The sequence below is a fragment of the Mycteria americana genome, chromosome 1 (genome assembly GCF_035582795.1).
Source record: "Mycteria americana isolate JAX WOST 10 ecotype Jacksonville Zoo and Gardens chromosome 1, USCA_MyAme_1.0, whole genome shotgun sequence".
Taxonomy (NCBI): Eukaryota; Metazoa; Chordata; class Aves; order Ciconiiformes; family Ciconiidae; genus Mycteria; species Mycteria americana.
Genome location: NC_134365.1, coordinates 59,051,576 through 59,078,829, shown reverse-complemented (window position 1 = coordinate 59,078,829; position 27,254 = coordinate 59,051,576). Strand labels below are relative to the sequence as shown.

At 48.9% G+C, this 27,254-nt stretch overlaps 1 protein-coding gene across 1 annotated transcript in view; it reads right to left on the bottom strand.

Annotated features, from left to right (window-relative positions):
• Positions 1 to 794: 794 nt before the first annotated feature.
• Positions 795 to 27,254, bottom strand: part of CACNG2 (calcium voltage-gated channel auxiliary subunit gamma 2) — a 51,259-nt gene continuing 24,799 nt past the window's right edge. Inside the window, exons 2-4 of the mRNA XM_075491689.1 lie at positions 5,553 to 5,636; positions 1,807 to 1,947; positions 795 to 1,330 (exon numbers count right to left, since the gene is read on the bottom strand). Coding sequence (XP_075347804.1) covers positions 795 to 1,330; positions 1,807 to 1,947; positions 5,553 to 5,636 — 761 coding nt within the window. The remainder of the gene's footprint in view (positions 1,331 to 1,806; positions 1,948 to 5,552; positions 5,637 to 27,254) is intronic.

Here is a 27,254-nt window from a genome sequence, read left to right as displayed (position 1 = left end):
GGGGGACGAGCGGATCCCCACGGATCCCGAGGGAACAGAGTGGATCCCCACGGATCCCGAGGGAACAGAGCGGGTCGCGGTTGACCCCGGCACCCCGGGATCCTCCGTAACCGGCCCAAGGACACCGAAGTCGCTGCCAGCCAAACCCCCGTCCCCTGTCCCCCGAGGAGCCTGTGCTGGGTTAAAGGTAAGTGGGAAATAAACTGTAAAATTAAAGAATAAACCCCCCCAAAATCCAAAGAGCTGCCTCCTCCTCCTCCTTCTCCTCCCACTTGATTTATTGTCATTTGTTATTTCTCGGTTCCCTTTTATTTTTTTTTAAGTCTGTTTTTATTAAATGTTAAAATAATGGTACATGGGAAATCATGCATTTTCTTTTAAATTTATTTCTATTTTTTAAATCTCTTTCTCTCGGTTTTAAAGTTTTTCTTTTTTTTCCTTTTTTCTTTTTCTTTTTTTTTAAAGAATTTTTTTCACTGTTGTCTCTTTCCTCGCGTTTCCTTTTCGTTTGTTTGTTTGTTTTTTTGTTCGCTCGCTTGTTTGTCTGCGTATCTGCTTGTTCGTTGGTTGATTTTTTGTTGTTTTTTTTGTTTGTTTTTTTTGTAGTTTTTTTGTGGATTTTTTTTTTTTTTTTTTTTTGCATTGGGAAGGTCCCCACCCCCCCCAAGGGGCACTTCCACCTCCTCCTTCCCACCCCCCTGCTGCCCCCTGCCCCCTTCCACCCTCCCCACCCAGCAGCCCACCCCATCTCCTCCTGCCCGCTCCTGCCCCATTTTCAGCTCCTGGCGACGGCTTCATACCGGGGTGGTCCGGCGGTTGGCTGTGTTGGTGTGGATAGAGTCCTTGTTCTCTTTCTGGATACAGTTGTGAACCTGGAGGAAACTGTTATCCCTGTCGGAGTTGTAGGTGGCGGTGGGGGTGGTGGTTGCCTTCAGCGGGTCCCTGGTCAGGGTGTACATCGAGATCTCTGTTGATGGGAGGGTGTTGAACCCTTTGATCCCGACGGGAGAGGCATCCCTGGAGTGTGAAGGCTCGGTGGAGCGGGAGCTGGAGCGGCTGCGTCTCTGATAGCGGTACCGGTAGCTGGGGATGCGGGTGATGGCGGAGGACTGGAGGTAGTCCGTGGCACGAGCATTGGCGCGCAGCTGTTTGTGCCGGTCTATGAACATGTGGACGGCCAGCACTCCCACCATCTCAGCTATAATGAAGGACAGGGCCCCGAAGTAGAAGGACCAGCCGTAGGAGTAGCTGTTCTTCTTGGAGTCACTCTTGGAGGGGTCTCCAGCGTTGGCTGATATGTATACGATGATGCCAATTATATTACTCAGACCTACCAGCCGGCCGGCGGGGGAGAGAGAGGGAGATGTCAGGAGGGCTAAGCGTGGCGGCGGGGGCCGTGGGGTTGAGCCCCTGCCCCCAGGAGGGGAGGACGGGAGGGCCCGCAGCCACCCATCCCCTCCAGGTGGGCGGCTTTCCTTGGGAAACCCGGGCAAGACCCTCCTCGCATGCCTGCCGCATCCCTGGACTGCACTCCCGGCTGGTTCCTGAGAGACGCCGGACGGATGTAGGGAAACCCTCTCCCTCCAGCAGCTCCCAAGCAGCAGGAAAGCCTCTGCCTGCAGGGTGCTGCTGCTTGCCTCTGCCATCCCTGGGAGGCTGCTTTCACCCCGAATAAGGCTCATCAGGGCTGGGAAACGCACACGCTCCTGCCTAGGCAACCATGCCCCTGCAGGATGCCCCACTGGGGCAGCCCCCCCACCTCCTGGAGCCCATCTCCGGGGCGTCAAGCCCTGTGCATCCCTTTACCTGCAGACACGAAGAAGATGCCGGCACTAAGGATGATGTTGTGTCGGGTTTTGTAGAACTCGCTGGCTGCAATGCAGAGTCCACCCATGAAAAGCAGAATCACACTCAGGATCGGGAAAATACTAGAGGCTCTAACAGCCCCTGTGGAGGAGAGAGGGAGAGGGGCAGAAAGAACAGCGCAGGCGTGAGAGAGAGGAAAAAGGGGCATGGAAACGGCACCGGGGTGAGGGGACGGGGGGGACGCGAGCACGTTTCGTGGGTGGGTGCGAAGGGGAGAAACAGAGGGCAATGTGCCGGGGGGGGAGTAATTCAAGGAGGGATAAAGGCATCAGGGGACGGAGGGAGGGAGAGAGAAACAAAGTGTGTCAGAAAAAGAGAGCGGACCGAAGCAGCTCTCCCGTGCCCTGGCCACTGACGCTGCCACGAAGCCGGTGGCCCAGTGCAGGGAGGCGGAGGGGGCTGCGGGGCCGGTGGCTGGGCTGGGAGCCTGCCCATGCTGCCTGTCCCCCCTCACGCTGTCTTTCCCTCCGCTTTCAGGGGGATTACGGGCTGGAGGGGGAGCCCCGGCACCATCTGGCTTCTCCTCCTGCGGGGTGCTGCCGCTCGAGCCCACTCTTCAAAGAGCAGCAACTCAAATGCTTCCCGTGGAGCTCCTCAATCTCGAATCCTCCCGAAAGGGCAGGAGCATCTCAAGGAGAGATTTTTTCTTTTTTTTAGGGCTGGGAAAGAGCTCCTGGTGCTGTGCACTGCTCTGCAGCTGCAGTGAGGACTCAGAAGTGAAAGTCCCAGCCCTGCATGCCGAAACGCGGAGCTTATCCTAGTGATTAAACGACTGGGCTCCTTCCGGAGGGCAGTGATGGGTTCGGATGTGCCAGCTCCCACACATGCACGCTCTCCATCGGTCGATACGGGAAGAGCTCAGCCAGCAGAGGGCAATGGCATAGATGCACGTATATGCTCAATACGCACATGCAAAACATACCCCAAAGCTTCTGGGGGGACCCTCTCGTATTCACGCAGCGAAACGCCAGGACTGTGTATACGCACACCCGCGCACACTTGCACGCACGCACACACTGCTTGTGGGCTGTTCAGTGGGTACCAACTGAACATATTTTTCATATGTTCATATTTTTTAACTAGGAAGGCCTTCCCTCCTCCCTTCCCAAGAGAAAATAAGCTGTTAAAGTGTGAAACGAAACCTTGCTTGATAAAGAAAGTATCAGACAGGCTGGTGCAATTCTGTTTGTGGAGCAAAGATGTGGAAGGGGGGTGTGTGAAAGCTAATCCATCCTTGCCTGCAAGAATGAACCCTGCTGAAGCAAGGCAGGACTTTTTCCTAAGAGGGCAGAGACCTTGCTTCAGAGACCCTGTTGGCATCAGCATCCTACCAGGCACAAGCAATCAGCTCTTTGAGGGGGCCCCTAGCCCACTGCCTGTGCATGGGGAATGCAAAAGGCAGGGAGAAACCTCTCTTGCTTGCTTTCCAGTTCTGCCTGGCTGTGTTTCAGGGAACAGGATAGTGATAATAACCATCTTAATAGCTTCTGGAAAGCAAGGCAGGATTTGACAATGGGAAGCTTAAATGGCAGTAAGCAAACATCAAGCAGAGATCCGCTGTTCAGAGGGTTTCTGGAGGAATGCTTGGTCAGTCCCGCAGCCTGGCCCTGACCACATCAGTTTTATGTAGGTCTTAATTCTGAAATTCACATCTGTTGGGAGAACACAAAGTTGCCGGCTGACATGGGGAGTTGCGGGAGTTATGTGATGCGGGAGGACAGCAGCCTCGCTCAGCCCCTGCTTTCTGCCCCTCATGAGGACCATGCCAGCAAGAGAGTGGCAGAATCTCATCCGGTCTTCCTGGGTCCGGAGCCTTTGGTCTAAAGAGAAGGGGACTCATGATGGTGTTTGGATGCTCCCTCGTATCATCTGTCTACTCTCTAACTTGCGTGTCTTCTAGCAAAGAAACACAGAGATGCTTCTGCTTCCTCTCTGACAACAGGCGTTTGATTTCAAAAAGCCCAAGACACCTTATGTGGACAGCTGGCAGAAACAAAGTCTAAGCCCTTCTAGCCAGGCCATGGACGCTGCCCCTCAATCATTCTGGTCCCCTGAATGAGGGAACCACCTAAGTCTGATACTAATAAACAGCTTCCTAGCTGTTCTTGCCAGTACGGCCAGGCATCGCCCGTGCAGAACGCCCGGGACTCCGGTTTGGCAGAAGTCCTGGGAAGAAGCTGTTCAGTGGGGTCCCTCTCCAGTCAGGTCTAAGCCAGCAGAAATCCCACTTCCCTCAGGAGTGGCCCAAGTAGTCCTTTATTGACTTGCCAAATCCGTCTTTGAACCCGGTCCTTTCTTTAAAAGGGCTCTACCCTGGGGACACTGTCAGGTCCTGATGTTGGGCCAATTTTTGTCTTCAGATCTTGTTCCCTCTGAGGGAACAGACCTATCCTTCTTGAGGTGTTCACCCCTTCCCCTAACTCTTCTTTCTGAAGTGCAGCTGGTGCTGCGAGCAGCTTCCTCGCTCCCAAACAACTCTGCAAGAGCTGGTTTGCCCTCCGAGGCAGCCTGCACAGTTGCTGTGCCAAACCAGATCAAACCCCAGACTTCGGCTCTGCTGTTCAGGGGCCACGCAGCGATTAAGAGACCGATGCTGCAGAAAGGCATCTGAAAGAAGCAATCTCCCTGGGTTATTTACAATTTACGGTGGATGAAAAACTGTTTGAGAAACTAAGAGGAAGCAGCATAAGATCCACCTCTTTTCACATACAAATGAGCTTCGCAGAGCCTAAATTATCTCTCTCATCCCTGCCGCAAGGCTGGGTCTCCACATCTGGCTTGAAGCACGCCCAGGTGACAAGGAGCTATTCTGAAAGACTCCCAGCCTTTGGAGATCTCTGATGCTTAACCTTAGGAGGTCAAAAGCTCTTATCTCAGCTTTCTGAAAGGAGAAGATCTCTTCTCATGATGTCAAAAGGCATTGGGCTTGTGGAGGGAGGGCAGGATAGCAAGGCGGCGACCTAAGAGGAGGAGTGATCCCTGTTCAGCTGTGCTTCACCTGCACGTCCCCCCTGGACCCGGAGCTCAGGTTAGGTTTCCTTACGGAGAAGCCGTGTGCCTGGGGTGCAGCACCTCTCCCGGGGGCTCTGGGTGAGCACCAGGTCTTTTCTTCAGAGGGCTCTGACTGTCCTTATTCCTGCTTCCCGTTCCCATCACTAAACTCACTAAAACCAGCAAAGATCAGATCTGCAGCCTCTGTCGGCAAGTGGTGTTTGGGGAAAGGTGAAGATGGAAATAGGTGCTCCTCAGACACAACCCAGCTAATTTCTTAAATCTGAGGCAACTGGGGTATCAGGTAAGGAAACATAAACTTCCTCTGCTTTAGGAGGACACACACACACTCACACACACTCACAGTGCCCCAGCTAGCCCAGTCCTGACCTGCCCACTCAGCAGCTCTCCAATGGATTTGAATTAAGACTCTGGATTTATATCGTAATTAATTGCCGTTAATAAAAAATGCCACTGGTTGTTACTATGAGTTCGAAACTTGCACTGTCTCATGGGCAGGGCCCCAGGGAGGTGAGAGTGGAGCCGTTTTTGGGGGGTGGCAAGGCTCTGGGGTTGCCTTCTCTGGCCTGCTGAGCCTCACAGGTCCCAGCGTCTCCACCACCCTATCTTCAGAAAGCAAAAGGCACCCGACGCTAGCCCCTACGAGCCATTGCAAGAAGAGCCTGCAGACTTACGGAGGAAATATTCTGCTGTATCGGCTTCATAATCTGCATCCTCAGGGAAGTGATCGATTTGCTTACACAGACCTTTAAAATTCCCTAGGGAACAAGAGAAAAAAAGAACAAATGAGAACACCAAAACCTGCCTCGCAGGAACAGCTGCCCTCTGCGTCGCCCTTTGTGCCCGCCCTGCCTTCCTCCCAGGCGGCACGCCTGCTCGTTTGTGGATGCCCATTAAACGCCCGGGTGCTGTCCTCACGCACTCGCACATGTTATCTCCCTCTTATTTGCACAGGCACATGGGGTTCGCCATCTGGATCCAGCCTGATGCCCACCTAGCCCAGTGGCTCTCACTCAATGGTGGAGAGCACCCGAGGCTTTGGCCGGCAGGTCTGGCTCCTGCCGCAGGCAGACAGGAGAGCACTGCCCGCCTCTGAGGGAGGTGGGATGGGACGAGGAGCCAGACGCTGGGTCAGGCTGCGAAGCACGAGGGTCAGGGTCCCTTCCCTCAGCATCGACCGGCGTAACTCTGGGTGTTTGTATTTCACCTGGCGTGGCCTTGGTGGATCCCAGCAGTGCTGTGTACAGCGGGGTGGTCAGGTCTGGGTGGAAAAGCATTTGTTTCTCTCAGCTGTGAATTTGCTACCTATTCATTTCATGGGCAGGATACATCCCATTGTTCTGGTGCGGTAGGAGGAGAACAAAAGCTCTTAATCTACTTTCTCCATATGACTGCTTGTTTTTGCATACCTTTATCGGGCCTCCTCTTGTGTCCTCTCACAGACTAAGGGTACAAGAAGCTTGGTGCAAGTGTGTGTATGCGGCTTAGCAGCAAAACACCCTTTGCACTGGGGGAGCAAAGTCTTCTGCCATAAGTGAGGGAAGCCGGGCTTGGTCACCCTCATTTTTGTCAGGCTGGTTTACGTACAGGGCCTTCTGCTAGCTTTAGTCATGGGGCACCCTTTTTCACACACTCCACGACCAGCAAAGCCATCCCAGCAGGAGGCCAGCGACATCTTCCCAGTCTTTTGTCATCTTGGATGTCTACCAGGCTCTTATTTTCATCATTCACGTCTCTCTCCTCTTGAAATCAGACATACCACTCCAGAGAGGTAATCCTCAAGCCACATCATCATCATGACCACTGGTTGACTAGTATCTCAAAGGATCAGCTTGTTCATGCTTGTACAGGGGTGACCATGTGGAAGGCAATTTCATTATACCTCCTGGGGTTCCCCCAAACTTTTTCTCCCACCTTCCCTTACATTTCCCTCTGGACTCTTGCACTGGCTGGCCATTAACACAGAACTGATGGACATAATCTGTTCAGAAAGGAGGAATGCAGTGTCCGCATGAGGTGCATGGTTAGGCACAGTGATCCCATGGGCCCCCTCACCAGAGGTCAGCCACCAAAGTGGTTCAGGCTGACTGATCCCTCAGCAGAAGAGTTTGGAGCCTGAGTCTGGAGAGTGACAAATGCTGTGGCAACCTAGGAAAGCTGCCTGCCACCCCGGCCCTGAGTCCAGCTGCTGGACCAGCTGGGTGTGCAGGGCAAGGGGACAATGAAGCCACCACATTTGTGGTTGTTGCCTCTTGGGAAGGGTTGCTTGTGAGGAACCCAGAGCTCATCCAGGAGAACCCTACCCAGGCTGACACCTGCAGGGACCATTCAGGTCCCCGAGTCATGTCTTGGAAGGTTTATTCCAGGTGAATTCCAATGATCTTTCAGGTATTTGGGAATAGCTGGAAGAAGGACCAAGCTCAAAGAATTCCCCCTGAGTTTATTCTCTAGGCCAAGCCTTGCTGCAGCAAGGTTTGGGATGCTTTGGGAGGCAGTGCTGAGCAAATAGCTGTAGAAGGCAGGTAGGTGGGTTCCTCTAGGTCAGCCCCCAAGCTTGGCTCCTTCTGCATCCAGTCGGCTTGTGTTTGAGGCTTCTGAGATACCTATCGCCTTTAACTACTAGTTCAAAGAGCTTCCATGAAGAGGCTAGAGACAGCAGAGAGGAGTGCGTGTGCATGTAAGAGGTAAGTAATAGGAGAAGAAAGTAGGAACAAAGCCTCTCCATGTACCTCTGAAGTGTTATTCCCACATTGAAACTGTGGGTTATGAAAGGAGGTTATTAATCACTCATCCCCAATCCAGTTACCTTGTTCAAGAAGTGTCTGCTTCTCAGCCATGGCCCAAGTGTCTGCTTCCCAGCCTTCCTTCTGGAAGGAAAGCTTCATAGCCGAGCAAATTCCCTTGCCACACCCCCACCCTGCTACTTGCCACTTAAATACCTGTGAGGAAGGCAGATACAGCATGAAGGGGGTCCTTTCCCTTGCTTGCCCCTGGCTGCCTGGGGCCATCTGCCCACGACAGACGAGCAGCTCATCACCCTGGTCCTTTGGCTGCGGTCACTGCTGTACAGTGCACGTGAACGCTGCCGCTCTCCGAGGCACCGGGGAAATCTCCAGCCTCAGATTTCAGCTCCTTGCCCAGCAGACCCTGAATGCTGAGTGCCTCCTGCCCGTACACGCTGGGGGAGCAGGCAGAGCCTGCGTGCACCTCCCAGGAGAGGCTCCCGGTGCACAGCCAGAGCCCCCCAGTTAGAATCAGCCAAGGAGGGAAGAGACCCTCTCTCTGTGCCATCCTTTCCCCGCTTCCTCTCTTCGCCCTCTCCCCCGCTCCCTTTCTTGCTGTATTTGAGCCTGATTAATTCCTATGTGAAGAATCAAGCTGCCTGGGAAAGATGCTGCGTCTTGTGCAGGGTGTCTTTTATATGGACTTGTGTGGGATAGCTAGTTAGAGGTTCAGCCGCTTAGGCAGGGTGAGGGGACGTGCAGGCTCTTTGAAAATCTGCTCCTGGTGCCGAGCGTCCAACGGGCCTTGCTGATCTGGCTCAGCAGGGTGCTTGGCCATGGGGGTGTCCAGCCTTGGCTTGCTTAAAATGCTGTGGCACGGAGGAGCTGCCCTTCACCGCAGGCTGATACGCTGCGCCCGGCTGATCCCCCTCCCTGGCTCAGCCCTGCCGGGGTTCGTGAGGGCAGGGTGGGCAGCGCTGGCCCCACTTTAGCCCCTGCTTTGTCTGTGCTCAGCACAGAGCGCCGTGACTCTGGATGCTGACTATTTGCCTGCGCTACCACACCCTCTCCTCCAATGCCTCCTAGCTCCTCTGGGCGATGGATGGGGAAAGGATGCAGAATTAGGTCATTAATGCGTTAACTGGGAATATAAGAGAACAACATTCAGCTTTTGCTCTGCCACAGGCATGCTGTTAAAACCACTTCTCCTCTCTGCCTTAGAGTCCCACCCTGTAAAATGGGGGTGACAGCACTCCTCTGCCTTGTGCCGTACGGGGACGTGTTAAAGAGGGCAGGGTGTGGGTGCGCTGGTGCCAGCGGCCGCGCGAGCACATGGAGTAGGTGAGCGACGGATGGCAGCAGTTCAGAAACCCGCTCGGTGCGGGGAAGGCCTCGATGTCACTCCTTGCGCCAAGGTCACTCGGCAATTCTCTGATGGACATCTGTGGCCTGCTGAGACGGTGCAGCAGCCTCCCTGGCACCTGCGCTGGTGGAAGCGCCGCGGCCGCACGCGGAGAGGGGGATGGAGCAGCTCAGCAGCGCTGCCGAGGTCTGACACAACAGCCTTTTCCCGTGCTGCACGTGCGGTTTGCGGAGCCAGGGAGGGAAGAGCCATGTGCCACCCTATAGTTAAGACTCCCGAATGCCTATGCAAGAGCAAATCATTATTCGGGAGGGCATGTAGGGCTCTGAGAGCTCCTCAAGGGAGTAAGAGCAATATCTCTTCTGTACTTGTGTCCCTTTGCCCTTCCCGTTCTTCCCGACTTGAGCTATCTCATGCTGCGAACCCTGAAAGAGGCAGGTGTTGAGCTCTCTGGCTTCTCCTGCACGTCTCTCTGAGAAACTTAAGCCACGCGCTTTCACCTCCTCCCTGCAGCTCTCTCAGCGCAGTTCGGGCTCTCCCCTCATCCTCTTTCTCGTGCTCACCCACCAGATCTTCCTCCTGTTTCTCAGTCTCTCTCATTCATCGCAGCCACCTCCCTCTCCCTGGCGTACCGGTGTGGGCATCCTTCAAGCACCCTGCTTTGGGATGTGCAGGCTGCAAAGGAGGCGGGAAGGAGCTCTGACTTGTCTCAGGACAGAAAGGCTGGGGATGCCCAGGTCGGTGGAAAATCACAGAGCAGCCCCCAAGTCCCCTGGGTATTACTGGGAGTCCTTAGACAAGATCCCCACCATTTGCTTGTCACCTGCCCAAGCTTTGGAAAATGCAGTCTGGAGGAGCTAGGACTGGTGCAACAGGCACCCCCCCAGTGCCTGGACTGGGACAGAAGTTGCCCAGCTGGGGCATTAAGAGCAGAGATAACCTGCCATGCTGCCAAGAGGGACGGAATGTCTAAGATGCATGAAAATCAACGTTAACTGTGCGTTCAGCCCTCAGAGAGACCTCCTCCGATGCGGCCGGGTCATCGTTTGGGTACATGCTGTCTATCCAGGACAGCTGGCAGCCATCAGCTCTGCTGCAGTGAGAGTCAGACCGAGTTGCCCCCGATGAGAACCTGGCTCGGTATTGTTGGTGATACGGTTTATTTTTGTGCCGCTTTGTGCAGCCCTGTTTCTTTCAGAAGTCTCACTTGCCTGCGGAGTGCAACCCATCACAAAATAGTAAGTTCCAAAGAATGAAAAGCTACTCCCTTCCTGCGGGGTAGGAACACTTTCAAATGGTCAGGACTGTACATCTGAAAACTGGGAGCCAGAGGCAGAGGAAAAGACATCCAAAAGGAGAGAAGCAGACAAAGAGGGACGAGAACAGAAAGACCTGTTTTCCCAGAATGATTTGTGATATTTCCATTTATGGAAAAAAGCAATCCACTGAAAGCTTTCCTTCAGTCTCACTCTCCAATTTAGCAGAGGTTTTGGCATGATGGCTTCTAGAGAAATAAATAAAGGGGGCTGGATATAGCTGTTGTGTCTAAAAGCTCAGAAAGATGGCTTGGTGCTGGCCAAGGATTCAGTACCTCTTTCTGCCACACACTCCCTGTATCATTTCAGGCAAGTCACTTAACTCCCCTCTTCTCTCACTCAAAATGGGAATAACGGTATTTCCCTGCCTCAGGGAAATAGCCTGAGGATATTTATATTAAAAACATGAAAGTGATCAGACACTGGATCATTTGGGCCAGATAATTCTCCCCACCTTCCAGTTCAAACGTAACGTGCTCATCCTTGATGCGGCCTTCTCCCAGACAAACGCAAAGGCTGCACACACGTGAAAGCTCTCCCAAATTCACACTTGTGATTCCTGCCTTAGAAGTAATCTTTGTTGCAGTTTAAACTAATATTTGCTATCTACCCATGAAAGAAATGCGAGAAATGGCGCACGAAGGGCGGGTAGTCAGACATAAACACAAACATTTCTTGCTGCTCCAGGACCCTGTTTCTGAGTGGAGCCCGTTTGGTACCAGGTGGTGAAGTGGGGCTCAGAGCCAGCCTCTGGGCTGGGAAGACAAATTCCACAGCTACGTGGCAAGCTGTTGGCATGTCTTTCTTACACATATTGGCAAAGGGCTTCCAAACCAGGAGAGGAAGTCTCCTGTCCCTGTCAAAAAATGACACTAGTGACACTGAGTTGTTAATGCCCAACCTGACATGACTTCAAGAGGAAGGAATGAGGTTTCATGAAGCACCAAGGGAAGCACAGGAAAAGCCCTTCGAAGGCATTTTGCTGGCTCTCCACCCTTCCAAGAATGAGAGCGCTCATCGTTTCGGGGGATTTGGAGCTGATGAAGAGCACGGTGGCAGGGAGCACAGACAGTGTTCGTGGGCATCTGCTTTTACCCACCTGTGCTGACATGCCCAAAAGAAAGGCTGGCTTTTCGAAAGTACTCATTATCCCTCTCGGGGAATGTCTCCATAGATAGCACCTTACAAAAATTAGGCCATCTTTTCACGTGCCTCAGTACACATTTAAAGGTCTTGGTTACAGGGTGTAGGGTTATACCAGCAAATGTAGCTACTGTGCCACAAGGGATGGTCATTTTGGGGCTTGAGCAGGTGCTGCTCCAGCAGCTCTGACCCTGCACAGTGGCAGGGGATGCTGTGCTAGTGGCAATACCTTTTGACTCAGACAGGTAATTTTAAGACCAAAGAGCCCACAGCTCTCCTTAGGGACAGAGGAACTTTCCACTACAAGGGGAAGCTCAGCGGGGCAGCAAATGAGGTCTGCAGGGGTGAGCCTGGGACAATAGCAGAGATCCCATGGGAACAAAGGACCATCAGAAATCTCGCCACCTTCCTGTCCAAATGCAATGTGCCTGCTTTGATGTGGTCTTCTCCAACATAAACATGCAGCAGTGCATATGTTAAAAAAAAGCAAACAAAACCCTAGCAACATAACCAGTATGTTGCATACATAATTCTCTCCCTGGGGAGAGGATAAAAGAACAAACCACATGTGACTGATATCAAGCCCCATCACTTAATGTGCCACTGGAAATCATTCAGATATTGTGTTGGAGAAGCCTGTAAAAGAACTGATGCAAAATAGAAATTGATCTTATAGGTATGAAAGAATATCCCCCGCTGCCTACAAGGTAGAACCATTATACCAGCTCTCCTGACCTTATTAGTAATAATCATGTTTATTGCAGCTGTTGCCGAGGATCAGATGATGAAGGGAGTTTACTGCAGTAAAAATGGTACAAACACTGCCTTACAGACCATTGCTGCCTTGATGAGCATGCAGGAAGGGGTATATCACAGCACATTAGCAATGACCGAAGCTACAGCAGTAAAATGGCCCGATAATACCAATTCTGGGGAGATGAGCTTAGTCAGGAGATGGTTAATAAACAGAAAAAGAAATGCAGACTTAGATGGCAGGGGAGAAAAAAGTGGGAGAAGCCAGTATGGGGTAGCACTGAGGAGGAGACGACGAGGTGGAAGGAGAGAGGTAGCGTGAACAGCCACCAAGCACCGGGGAAAGAAGTGCCATCCAAGCCAGTACCAGGCTCCTGTTCTGCCTTTTTCAGCTCTTACTCCTCACTTGCTCCCTGCAGCCCTCCCTGCCAGTCACCCGGCGGAGGAGAGGGGGCTAATGACAGAAGAAGACACCACGTGTGCCGCTGGAGGCAGCTTGGGTCCCCCCCCATAGAGCCTCGGCGGTGTGGGAGTGCAGAAGAGCCCCATCACGTCCTGGCGTTGCCCGCATGGTCCCCTGCAGCGCTCCGCCTGCTGCGGCGGCGAACGGGATCGCGCTGCGTTACGGCCGGACCCTGCGCCTGCTCTCAGCCTTGAATAGCTTTGCATTTTCCCTTGGAGGCGGCAGCCTCCTCGCCTTCCCACCCCGCTCCCTAACGCTGCTGCATGCTGCTAAGTAGCCGATAGACTCTGCCTCAGAGCTGGCTATAGCTATTCCTTGTACGTGGGTGGAGATGCAGTGGTAGCAAAACCTATTATTAAGATTATATGAAGATCTCCATTTATAAACACCCTCTTTTTACAGGGTTGTAACTTTCAAAAATATCCTCACTGTGGCTTGAAATTTCCCATGCTTTGTCACAGGCAGAGAGTGAGATTGGCTGGGAAAATTGGGCAAAGGCTCTTGAACGTGTTTTGGTGCAAACACAAATCCAACACGTTTGAGCTTTACAAGCTGAAACATTGCGGGTGGCTGGTTTTCAGGGACTGCTAGACATCTGTCCAAGTTACAAATTAAAAACCTCAACACAGCAATAATAAAAATCATTCAAAAAAATCCTTTTTGCATACATCCACTACAAACATCTCCCCCGATAAACAATTCACTCTATTTTCTAGACTTTGCCAGTATCAAACCTGAGCTGAATTTCTTCTGAAAATAGTACTAAACACAAAAATGTTTTAGGCTCATCTAAATCATCTAAAGCTGTGGATAACTTTGCTCCTCCTAATCTTGCATTTCTCATTTTTCCCTGCTGTGCTAGCATTCTGGAGTTGAAAACAGTTTTATATATACATATATAACATGCATGTTATGATTTCATATATATGTCAATGAAATTGGTTTTTCTAACTGATATTTTCCTGTGTGATTCAGTGAATGTGTAAAGCATTAACAATATCTCTGATTCCTCAGCAGAGAGGGTAGAAACTATTTCTACACTTGTTAGAGTGACTAGTGTCACTCTAGGTAGGAAAAACATATGAACTTTCTGGCGTATGAGCCCTGTTGCAGAGTTTTCAAGGTATATCAGCTGAGTCAGTAAAAGCTATTGCCCTTGCCTTGCAAGAAGAGGCAGAACTGGTCTTTAAATGAGCTGGAAATCAGAAAAAGAACTGAGAAAAGGGTTTGTAAATAGTTGTGCTCAGATGTTATAACGTGATGTTGGGTTTTAAACTCCAGGAGCACAACTTAAGTGCTGGAGCTGCTGGGGTGGAGGATGGAAAGGTGAGGGCAGAAGTTGATCAGGACACGGAGAGAAGTCCAAGCAAAACAGAAAGGGCAAGTGAAAGAAACCAAGATATTACAGAGGATTTAAAAAAAAAATCTGCAATTTGTAGCAAGAACATTTGTGCGTGTGTGTGTAACGAGTCAAATGTGACACTACAACTGTGAGCCGAGTGACAGGAAGGGTGATGCAATTATCTGCAGTGAGAGAGAAATGATGTGCATAAGGTGTGGGAGGAGAGGAGATGCTCCATAGCTACCGCAGGCAATCCCAATCCACGGCTGCACATCCAGATGTCAGAGGAAGGGAGATACTAATGTAAGCCTGGAGGGAAAGGGTTGGATGGGATGAAGAGAGCATTTAAGAGCTGTTGCTTATCTTTTCTTCCCCCCCCCCCCCATCACGGCAACAATATTGTAACTAGGACAGGTTTTGCATATAGGGTTACAACATCAAACTCTCAGAAATCAGAGCATGTAAACAACATCCTAGCTGGATGAGGACATAAGGACTGAACCATCTTGAACTTGAACTCAAAGACCCAGAGCTCAGGTGGGTTAGTCTCTCTCCAGAAGTATGCAGAGGAAATCCATGGGCCAGAAAATTTAGCTCATCCTATCAGCTCATGCTAATAGCTCATCCTATCAGGCTGCATTTTTCTCCTCAGATATAACTGTGTGGCTGATCTGTGAGCGTGCACCAGAGGACAGAGCCAGGCTCACCTTGTACAGCAGGTCATGTTTTGGGTCAGTGGTGAGACTACAACTCTAGGGGTGACTGGAAGTTACTGTGCACAGGCACAGATTTACCAGGCAAGAAAAGAGGGAAAACCAGCCTTCCTCACACCGTGAAAAGTGGCCTGCACAGCCTGGGACACAGCCACGAGCTGTACAGTGCCTTGGGTCAGATGCGGACCGAGATCCTACCCCAGTGGCAACTTGGGCTTGGTTATTCCCAAACTGCAAATCTTGAATCTTGCAACTGTAATACTGTGTTCGTAAGGTTTTTTGAATGCAATTTACTTAGCCGTTTTTAAATTACGAAGGAGGAGAAAAGGCAATTCAAATCTTTCATCTCCAACTCCACACTGCATTTGTCTCTGACATATCCAGCCAGATCTATAGGGAGACGCTGTCCTCAGTTAAACTGGTGTAAATCTAGTGTGACTCTGAGCTGCTCCTTCAGTAGATATGGTCACAACCGAGAGAGGAATTAGGCTTGCAGCTGGCAATTAGCTTATGAAGTATGTGGTGTGCTTTAGGGTCCTTCAGGATGCAAAGTGCTATATAAAAATTATTATTAGTTATTAATAATAAAAATACCCAAGAACCCCAGGGAAATAACTCAAAGAACGGAGCAAGTCAATGACAGAGGCAGCTTTCAATCCATCCTCCCTCTTCTGTGCCACTTAAGCCATTCTCCCCCTTCCCCTCCAAGGCTCAGACACATGGAGGAAGGGAGAGACCCCCATTGCACATGTTTAGCAATTTGGCAGTCTCAACAAGTCTCCTGTGTTCTCCCACACAACATTGTCAGCCTGCAGTAGGAATTGTCAAATCTGTAGCATAATTGACAGCCAGCAGTAGAAATTTTGGGGAATAGCAGGGCGTGGGAATTCCTCAGCTTGCTTCCCATGGGAAAACTGCAACCCTGCCCTGGCGGTCCTCAGGGCCTTTCATCTCGTTGCCCTCCCTGCCCCTAGGAAAAGGACTGGGCAGGTAGGAACGGCTTGCTTTCTTTAATGATCTCTGGGTGAGAACTGGGGGTCCAGTTGTGGTCGCCTGAGTTGGGGTGAGCGGCTCCACTGGAGATGCACAACCTGTTTTGGCTATTCCAGCCCAGCAGATGAGTGTGAAGTTTATTTTAGGTGAGGAAATAGAACAAGGGAAGGGCTGGGTTTTCTCTAGCACTTTTTATACCCCAGGGAACCCAAAGCCCTTCATGCAACACTGAGAAAGATCCCCCAGCGCGGTGGCTCCACAGATGAGCATGGCAGCCATTACGCGCTCACTGAGCTCGCGCACGCTTGCCCTCGGAGAGCGGAGGCGGCTTTACCCAGGCAGGGAATATTGGTTATCCCTTACTCCGTTCAGAAAGCGCGCTGGGATTTTTGCTGTCCCTTCAGGCAGCCCACCAGAGATGGCCAGCAGGGAACGCGGTGTAGGATTTCCTTGGCAGAAAGCCCTGCTGACTGCAGCGCTCCGGGCTGAGCTGCAACCTGCAGGGCCAGGCACTCGTGGAGCTTTTCTGCCCTGTGCCCTTTACGCCTTGAAATGCACCACCTACCATCAGAAAATGAAACCCCCGAGGAAGAGGTCAGGACTTTCTAATTTTGAAATTTCCTCTAGCAGTCACTACGTCTCGCCCTGCAGCACTGGTGTTTCGGGAGAAGCCCAACCCAGAGCAGCCCCCAGCTGCGCCAGGGCTACCCAGCACCGTGCTCTGGGAAGCATCCTGGGACGAGAGGTACATAAGCGTGCCGAACCTCTTTAGGATGCTCACCCCTGGTAAATCCACTCCTGACCTGGACCTCACTCACAAAACAATCCAAAGCCTCCCAAATGCTCGTAAAGCAATAAAGAATAAGAAACTGGAGGGAAGATGGGGCAGGAAGAGTGGAGGGCTGCCCTGATGTACAGCAAGCCCCTTCTTACAGACAGCTGGGGAGGAAGCCACTGGTCTCCCCAGCTATCCCAGAAAGGGGAGCTCCCTGCCTTGGCAATGTCCCCAGGGTGGGGACAGCCTCCATTGCAGACCCTTCCCAATCAGCCTGAACACTGAATCCAAACGTGGCTTAATATTGTTTCTTGCATTTCCCAGCTATGCTGGGATTCGGGATTTGAAGAGTTGTGTGGGTTGCGTGTATGGGTCCCAAACAATTTTAGGCTCATACTGCCCCGGGATTATTTTGGTACAATTGCTGGCAGGGCAAATATGCGGAGTAACAACAGACTGGTCTGTGAAAGCTGTAGGAAAGCAGTGCCCTCTGTGCTAAAAGAGCCAGGACACAGAGTTTGCTTTGTTACACATGAAACAAACATCATGCTTATTTTTGAATTGGGTCGCTGGAGTTCAGAAAGTGTTGGTAAACACAGTCTATATCCCACAGGGCCGAACAGGGTAGCTGGCCCCTGTGCGCCTGATCAAATTGCATTAGCACAGCTATGCTGTGGCTCTCAGTGTCTCCAGAGAAGCTGCTGCTGTTCCAGCTTGCTGCTTTACTCATAATCCACATCAAACATTGGGTGTTAAAGTAGATATTGCACAGATTTGATTTTAGGTCCCTTTTTACGCAGCTGAGCAAAAAATAAATGCCAAGCCTTGCGAGTGGTGTTAGCTTTTAGAGGCTGCTATTAGAACATTAATAATTTTATTATTATTTCCTCTGGGTTGCAGGTACCCCAGTGATTTACAAGGAAACAAAGTGACTTGGCCCTCTCCTGAAGCGCTTACAACAAAAGTTAGACTTAAGCACAGCACTGGGCTTATTTAACAAGCAAACAGTGCCAGCAGGGTGTTTGGAAGAGGGAGGTTTATAGCAGCACAGGATCATGCGACATTTACGGTTGTGTGCGTGTGTGTATCCTGGTTAGTTTATGCTGGCTTTTAAAAAGAAAACCATGGAGGGGAAAAGTGTGCTAGACTTAGGGACAGTGCCTGCAAGAAAGGTGAGCGGAGGTCAGTGAGGGAAGGAGGATTTGGAAAGGGGAGGTGGAAGGGGAGGCTGCGAAAAAGGAGTGTGAAACTACCTGTGGCACAGCCAGAGAAGGCATACGGGGGAGCAGGTACTGCTGCTCAGTCATAATAACCCCTTTGAAGCTTGACTGCAAGCCGTGCTGCTGCACCAATATTTTTTCATCCACTGAGCATGCTAATTTATCACAGAAGAGTCTGTAGGTGTGAGCTATGTGCTAGGGCTAATCTCTGAAGCGTTTTCAGCTACTCTACACATAACATTACTCTTGCGTCCTGGGGAGGAGGCTATTCATAACGGGATAAAATTTACTCACAATACTAGACTAGGGAATATTATTTCTAATGTGATCTGGTCCAGTTACACTCAGTTAGAAACCTGAAAGGCCATTTCAGGGTTTTGAATCATGTCCAAGCCAGGTACCAAGCCACCTTCTGTGGCCAGGATTGTATTGCCTGGAGACATGCCCATCAAAGCTTCTTACACCAAACCGTACCTCCCCACTACCCCACACATGGAGTAACATAAGTCTCAGAACTGAAACTTCTCTGCTTTAAAGTCTGTAAAACAAGAACTTGTCTCCTAAAGACTGCCAAAACCCAAACTCCTTCCAGATTTGCCCACTTTTTCTTGGAAAAAATTACCAGTTCTCCACTGGAATCGCTGGTCTGAAATTCCAGCCCCTTCCTCAGTTTCTAATTTACTGCTATAGCTACAGCAGTCTGTGAAGCAACAACAAATGTTGTGTAGATCTTAACCTCATTAGCTTACCTTCAAACTGGAGTTGCCAGTCAGGAAATGTGCCAAGATCAAAGAATGTCAGCATTTCAGTCTCACTGGGTGTTTGTCTCTCCATGAGTAAATCCCTGGTTTTGCCCGTGCTACAGCCACTGCTGAAAGCCTTTCTCTCCTGAAGTTGGTCAGAGTTTTTGAATGAAAATTTGATGAGCAATGAAATTGATGAGAAATGAAAATTTCTCAGAGGGATACAGAGACTGCGACCTGATCACCTGAATCCCAGGTGAACAAGGTGAATTGGCTTACTGGCTTACTGACTTACTACGGGCTTACTGACAATTTCAGTGCATCTAACTCATGGTTTTGGTCAAAAAAATAAGCCTTTAAAAACCATATTTGTCCCACCCCACTGTAGAACAGGAAGCTTTACAATTTCAGTGTTTTGTGGGACAGGAAAGTAGTTCTCCATGTTTTTCCAGCCTGGTCTTTGCATCTACCTGACTTCATGTCAGCTACCATGCACCTTATTTAGCATAGGTTTGCAGCTTCTCTTTGGGTCCTGCTGGGACAGCTGTGGCTGCTGAAGACACAGCTGGCCAGCTGTTCCTTGGGGACCACTTGTCCACTTAACTCTACCCATAGTTGCCACATCTCAGTCTATCAGTCTGTTTCTTCAAAGCCAACCTCTGAGATACGTTGTGCACCAAGACCTTGTCCTCTTGGCCCTCTTGATCAGCATAGCCTTGGAAGGCTGTGGCCTTGGTTTTGCCAAGCCAACACTAGAGTCATGTCAACCTCAAACATGAAATTCAGTCTATGCATTAGTCTCTGGTCCAAACTGTCTCTCCTGGAGCCACTTTTAATGAACACCAAAATGAGTTTTGGCCAAGCTAGAAGCAAAACTGTGCGGGTTTTCCTCTCGCTTCCTCTGTGACCTGACATAATAAATGCATTGTGTAAATGCCTCTTCAGGGCTGCCCTCCATTCCTACTGAAGGGCTCCTCTTTTCCTGTAGTGCACTTCACGGTGTGCTGCGGAGCAGACGTGGTTAATACATCAGAGCAAGAATGAATGACTTTGGCTAACCACCGGGATCCTGTAACAACCCCGGCACTCGGAGATTCCCCTGCGGGGGGGAGAAGAGAGAGCATTTCTTGACTAGCTGGAAGCCCTGTGTACAGAATACCTGTGGAGACTGGCAGGGAAAGCGAGCGAGCTGGGACTGGATGCCTTCCAAGCATCAGAGCAAAACTGAGTCTCTCAGTGGAGGATGCTAAATTTTGACAACGGGAAAGAAACAGATAGACAAAGGGTGAGTGGGAGGGGAAAGCCTTCCCCTGCTAATGCTGTCTGCTCGTAGTGTTAAGCATTATTATGTATTTCCACATGCCATCATGTGTACACAGCATTTTACTGGCAGCTAAAAAGGCAGAATCTTGCCCCCAGGATTTCACAGTACAAAGACCCCAGCCTTTGGGGCACTAGCAAGTGAGGATGCTCAGCTCTCCAGAAGAGGCTCTCGGCAGCTGTTAGGCAGCGACTACGGGGCCTGATCCTGCTTCTGGTGAGGTCAGCGGGAAAACAGTGGGGGCAAGATTAGGTCTGAGACAAGATTAGGTCTGGAATGGGGGAAGGAAGTGCCTGAGAAAGGTCAGAAGCTGAGCTATGGCATGTTCATGTCTTGTTTGCTCCTGGCTTTGGCTGGGTATCTCTGAATCATTCCTCATTCTAAAGATGTAATATGGTAAACAAAGTTAATAGTCAGAAGGGGCAAAGCTTGCCAAGGGCATAGGAGAAGTGGAAGTCATTAACGCAGGAAGACTAGCTGCAGTGAATGAGTCCTGAGGGCAGGCACGAGGGAGGTGAATAAGGTTGTGCCGTGAAAGGAAGGGAGAGGGCAGCAGGAGAGAAGGAGCAGAGTCATTGCTGCAGGGAGATGGAGGGGAGCCGGGGAGGGGGAGATGTGCTGAGTGAGCACCGAGTAGGGTGGGAGAGGAAGGAGGGAGCAAGCTCCGACAGAGCCACGTGAGGCCTTGAAGATGAAATGAGGAACTGAACTTTGATGTAGAAGGAGACTGGAAGTCGGCACAGGGTTTCGAGAAGAGAGAGTGACACAAGTGGAACAGCAGGTAAGGAAAAGATAATGTAGCTGCTGCACGCTGGGTGTTTTAGTGTGAGTATTAAGCCTCCCCTATAGTCCTGCTGAGCCTCTCCGGCTCCGAGAATTGAGTGGGTTTGTGCTTTCGTGATCTGGTCTAAATAGCTTGGTAAAGCATTGTCTCTATATTGCTTTTGCCTAATCGATCAGCCACACATCAGGAGTGTTAATTTGTAAAGGGAGGCAGTCGCAGGGAAAGGGCTGTCTATGAGCGGTGGGATGGGTGCCCTCACAGCAGCAGAACACCACGACACCGAGGGACCGAGGACCTCCCATCCTGGCCCACAAGTTGTAGGGTGCAGAGCATTTCTACAGGAAGGAAAGCAGTGGGATCACCTCCAACCTCAGGACCTTCCCAAAAGGCAACCAAGGGGATAATCCCAGCAACAGAGCATTTCCTACACTCTGCAGGTTCCCAAGGAGATCAATACTGCTGTCTCTGTTGTTTATTGCAGCTTCCCTAGATCATGTCCTACCAAGGGTAGTTCCTGCGGGACAGAACTGCCAGCACGAGCAAGAAACACTTCTGTTCCTGTGGCTCCCTCCTGGGAGAAGCCCCATCTCCCATCTCTGAAACTCTGAGTAGATACTATGTCTTTTATTTTTTAGACACCTCATCTCTCCTTTCACTGCTGAAGCAATTTTCTGCATGTGAATTTCTTCTATTTTCTTACCGTCTGTCATCTTTCAGACTTCTTACAGTCTTTGCTTTATTACTCCAACTGTAGCGACTCTTTCTTCATGGTGCCCCTTACTCTTCTCCTTCTTTCCCAACTATTGGCATGCAGTTTCTCACCTTCAGCTTCTTGATCTCTGGGACTCTGTCCTAATGAGCCCAACTTTTCCCTCCCTACCCAGTGCTGCCGTGCTTACTTTGCACCAATCCCTGTTGTGTCTTGATCTCAGGATTACACTAAACCTTTGATTCCCTTCAAGCATTCTCCCCACATGCTTTTTAGTGCTCATCTGCAGTTTGACTGGCTCCCTCCTTTCCTCTCTCAGTCCATTACAGCAATACCTGCAGTGCTGTGTTAATCTCCATTTCTGTCCAACACTGTCTGCATTAAAAACTCAAACCAAAACCAAACAAAATCCATCACTTCAAGGTCTTCTTCAGGATACTTTGTCCGGTCTCTGATTTTCAATCATTTGGGTTATACTTTCAGAAACAACAGTATCAATCCCTCCTCCATATCCAGCAGGAGACTTAGGGCAGTTTATTATGGATAGTCTTGTTCCTATTCCTTCTTCATTTCTCCAACTGCTATTAGCCCTTCCTCCTCGTTTCTCTGACACTGGTATTCTTCCCAGCATACCCATGTTGTTCTCACCTCCTAGCCCTTTTCCAGACAAGTACAATATACTTTTTTCATCTTTCAATCACAGATTGCCCTCATTTATCTCACTTAGACTTAACACCCCCCTTTCCCAAGCCTTTCTCATGCCTCTCCTCCTACTCTCTTTGCAGCCCTGGAAACATCTGACATAATTCAATTGCTCAAGAAAACAACTACTTCTCTTGACCCTGGTACCTCTCATAATTTAGGCCTATCTCCTTACTCCGTCTTTTTACTTTACTCCTGTTTCCAGTAATTCCTTAGCTTCTGGTACTCTGCTCAGCTCTTTGAAAATAAGCCATTATCTACCGTGTCCTCAGGCTTCTCCATCGACACCGTTGTTCCATTTAACAAGCACCCAGAGCCTCCTTATTCTTCATAGAGTGCTTAAGAGAGTCACTCCCTCTTATCTCTCCTACATGACTGTCCTCGTCCATTTTCACTGTAGGTTCATGTAGACCGTAGTGCAGAAATCTAATGATCTCCTTTCCGCTAATGACGCCTGGTCCCATTTCTTTTTTACCTCGTGGCAGCCTTGTGAAATGGTTGCCCACTCCATCCGTCTCGAGGTATTCATTGCGATGAAGGTACTCTGGTTTCTTAGCAACTGCTCAACTTTCAAGCAGTTCTTTGGACAGGGATGCCTCTTCTGTGCTGGGATCCCTTCTCCAGGGGCAAATCATCCTTTAAATCTTTTTCCAATAAAAATTATAATCATACTTAACATTCATACTGCTTTTAATCTGTAGAGCTCAAAGCATTTTGCAAAATCAGTAAGCATCATTTTCTCCATTGTAGAGATGGAAAAGCTGAGTCACTGAGATATTAGGGCCAATATTTTCAGGTGTTCATTCATTTTATGTATCTTCATTTCTGGGAACCCAGTCTGAAATAACTTAACCTAATTGCTTTGCCGTAGGACTTGAAAGGGAGCAGTAGGTCTTCAGCACCTTTGAACAATACAGAATAGAACAGTAGGTGCAAAATACCTCAAATGAGGCACTGAGAAATGAGTACCTATGAAAATGTAGTTGTATACCATCTGATCAAGACCACACAGAGCTCAGTTACTGCTGGCATCAGAGCCAGAGACCTCCATTCACGAGGATATTGCTGCTTCAGGGTCTTCTTTCTGGCTTAAGTGGTGGAGAGATGTGATGGTGCAAAGCATCAGGGTATTTTAGAAGTTTCAGAATAAATCTTCAGTTCATACCGTGACATATCCATACCTCCTCAGTTGTTTCTTCTGTGAGGAAGGGAGAAAACAACCCTGCCCTAGAAGAACTAGTGGTCTAGCAGCTATGCTTAATATTGAAATGGTAGAAACTGTCTGAAAATTCTTCTTCTCACCCAGCAAAGACTTCAGCCTGGATTTCCTGTATTCTAGATGAGTTAATTAATTATTTGGCTCTTCTGATCACCTCTTCTCTTTCTCTCCTTCTCACTAGTGATCCCATCTCAGATCTAAGCAACCTTTTCAGCTGAGACTAGAAAGTATGTTCCTGCAGAGTGTCAGCTTCAACAAACTGACATTCACAGACAAAAAATGTGTTTCAGTAAAAAATACCTGTGAGCTCTACTTTAATGTCAATAGTACTCAAATACACATACCTTTTATAACTGCACTGGCTCTTCCCTGCTTACCTGCAGCCTCTCTTGCCTAAGAAAGCTTCTGGATTTGCATCAGCTTTTCTCAGTTAACTCCTTCACAGGTAGAATAGTTCCTCTTAATCTAAAATGTTTCAAATAATCCATATTTCTTTCCTGTCCCTCTTTGAAACCTGTTCTGCATATGCTAGGCATAACTTGGGCATTTTTGTGAATTTTAAACTCATCTTCTCTACCTAGGTATGTCACAACAGCAATTCTACCAGTCATAATGTCTATAGCATGGTCTGACCTTTGAAATGTTCTTATTCGGGGCTTTTCCAAATTTGTGTGTACAACTAAACACAACTGTTATTACATCTTTGCCTTTTCATCTCAAACTCGTGGTTTCCCATTCATTTCAAGGCAAACTTTCAAATTCCTCTCCTTTATTTTCCAGGCTGATTTGCTCCACTCTGTGCCATCACTCACATTTCTCTGCTAGCGCCAGCTTCCCCAGCGTCCCACAGCTCCAGCTGTTGACATATCTTTTTCCAATACTGCTTCCTTGGCCTGGACTAACATTTCCATCTCTCTGCTTTTTGGACTCTCTCTCTCTTTCCCTCTGTCTTGATTTCAATTGATCTTAGATTTGTTTTCAGTTGTTTTTTAAAAATTTAGTCTAGTATTTTTCCACTGTGAACCCAGGCCAGCCTGCTGTCTTCTAGCACACAGTACAAATGTTACAAAAGACAGGATTGAAAAGCAATGTAAAAGCACAATTCCATGCATGATCAACAGAAAGCTCTCCTCTCTTTTGAAGAGCCTGGGAGATAGCCACTCCCTCAAAACTATTAACCCTCACTCCCATCTGTTTTCAAATAATTCTTGCAGGAAAATAATAATTTCCCTTAATTTGTTGTTGATTGACATTTTTTGACAACAAAAGGGCAATTCAACCTCTGATTTGTTTGCTAATCCATTTCTGCCAGCATTGCTTTAAGTATATGAGATGTGAAATTCAGTTCTTTTCTGACTGGACACATATACTAAATGACTTTTATCCTATGCCATCAACTGGAAATGGAAAATGTTTTAGTTTCCATTGCCCCCCCAAAAGGAAGAACATATCAAAAATATGCCCAGATAAACAGATACTTTTGCAGCTCTTGTCATTGTGTGCAAATTCTAAGTTTCCCTCAGGCAAAAATTTCCAGTAACAATTTGGTAGTGGCTTTAACTCACTAATAATAGTGTCTCATCAGAGTGAATACTTTTTGATTATAGATTCAACATTTGCTTTTTACAAACATGTTCACTTAAATGTTGCTGTTTGAGTGAAAATCTGTGCCAGTAAATATGTTGCTGGAACAGTCACAGAAGGCAGACAAATGGAGTGGGAACACAATTGAAGCAAATTTGTTTAAAGTAAACTGAATGATCACACACAAATATTTTATGTGATATTTACTAAAACCTATCTCCTTGCCCATCTGATAACCACCACATAATTTTTGCGAAGTAAGATACAACATCCTGACAACAGGCCCATCAGAGCGTAACCTGTCCCTTCAAATGGTAGGAGTTAACCAACAGTGGGAGACGTAGCATGCTGGGTTTTCATTAAAAGGGTAGTCTTAGCGGTTAGTCTAAAATTCAGGTCACATACACTTTTCACTCCAAATGCATGTATATGCTCAGTCCTGGTTTGACTGCAACCGCAGAATCCCTCCTTGATGAAATAAGCCATTTAACAAAGAAAATGTGACTGGAGAATCAATACTTAAGGATAATGATAGGTAGAGGGTATGAATTGCTACCTTCTCCTGGTGGAAATATATCAGCTTTCTCAATTACTGGTCTGTCCAGCTATGTTTCTTTTCTTGGCTGCTCCAGGAACGCTACTGTTGTAGTACAGGGTAGTCTTACAGGTGCTATTAGGAGCACCACATCACTATCCTGTTTATTGGGCAGCAAGGGACAAGTGCGGGGGAGTCTAGCAGTAGTTAAGATAGTTTAAGTTGTATGAGTTATGTGCTGGCAGGACAGAGAAAGCGACACATTACAGCAGCTCACACTGCCTCCAATTCACTCAGCTCAAGCTGTGAATGCAGCCAAATGTATACAATTTGCTGGCATTTTTATTAGTTATAAACTTCTATCTTCTCCATCTGAGCCAGTGAAACTGCTCTTGTAGCTTGCTGGATGAAAGGCCTTTGCTCCTGAGTGGAGAAGTCCTGAAATTAAATCCCAGATGTTGTGTGCAGTGAAATGGCTGCAGTGCAAAGTAATGGCTGCGGGTAAATAAAGTTGGTATCGGAAACTTATATTGCAAACATCAGATGAACTGTTTAAAAGAGACATGACACAGATGACAGTGTCACCACATCTAGCTCTGGATCAATCATGCTACTGTACACCATTACATGCCTAACATATAGATTATAAGCCAGCTATAAAACCGATAAGCAGCCCTGGGAATCACACACATTTCAAAACCAACAAAACACCAAGTGCTCATCTACCATAGGCAGTGCAGTGACACTCTGTGCCATGGGGCATACTAGGGAATACCAGCAAGCAAATCTGGGGCCGTTTGCAAAGTCATTTGACTGGGTTCCTCTGGCTGCACAGCGTTAGGTTTGGAGCACAGTATCTCTCTCTAAACATAGCCTCATTTCCTAGCTGGCCTGGGAAGTCGCTCCAGGAAAGTGGGATTAACAAACCGATATGTGTGCGTGCAAGGAATGACTGGAGGTGACAGTAAAGAGGAGATGCCCGCGACCGATGCAGCCACTGCTACGGCAAAGGGGGAAGCTTCTGATCATGCAAGAGGCCCAAGCTGTTACCAGGGGTCTGCACAAAGCTGTTTGCAGCCCTATGGCCAGTGCTGCCGGGGCATCAGCATGCAGAACCACCCAGAGGTGCAGCCTCTCCCCGGAGCCCGGAGTTTGGGAAGGCTCCTCTGGCTGCAGGTTTGACTGCCCTGACAGGACTAGATCCAGTGGGCCAGCATAAAGCCTTTTTTGTGTGTTTGTCTAACATGTATCACAGTAGGAAAGCCTAAAGCCTTTTTTGTGTGTTTATCTAACATGTATCACAGTAGGAGATACTGCTTTATGAAATACTTACTGTTTCTAATTACAACCCAGGGTTTTCCAGAATGGTGGCATTGGCTGACAGACGTTCACATGGTCTCAGATTGCCTTTTACTGTGTTTCTCATCCTCTCACTTGTCCAATAGACCATTGAACTATTGAGCAGCCCTGGCTGACACAGTTTTGCAGCTCTGAGACCCACAGCAGTAGATCCTCAGCATATGAGGACTATGATCCCTTGTCACATTTAGGAGAAAAAAAAGTAGTTTTTATCTGAAACAGCGAAATTGGTTAGTGTTAAAACTTTCCTGTAGGCTTGCACTGCATGATGAGAGTAGTATACTCCCTGAGCTGTTATACAATTTCCTGATTAAGGAGCCAAATAAATGGGATTTCAGAGGAATATTTTTCTCCTTGTCCCTCCTGACAGGGCATTATACATCGGTGCAGGAATCCAAATCCAGTAGCATCCATGATGACCAGAGACAACTTCACTGGGTTCGTACACTTGCCGCTGCTGGGAGGACTCTGAGGATGGCCTGGATGGGTTCTGATGCGGTGATTCCTCCAGCCAGGAAGGCATAAGTTCCTGTTACGTGCACAGAAGCCTGTAAGAGGTGGCTCACAAAGAGGAGCACCCTCATCCTCAGGACAGAGGGGAGCCCCATGTGCATCT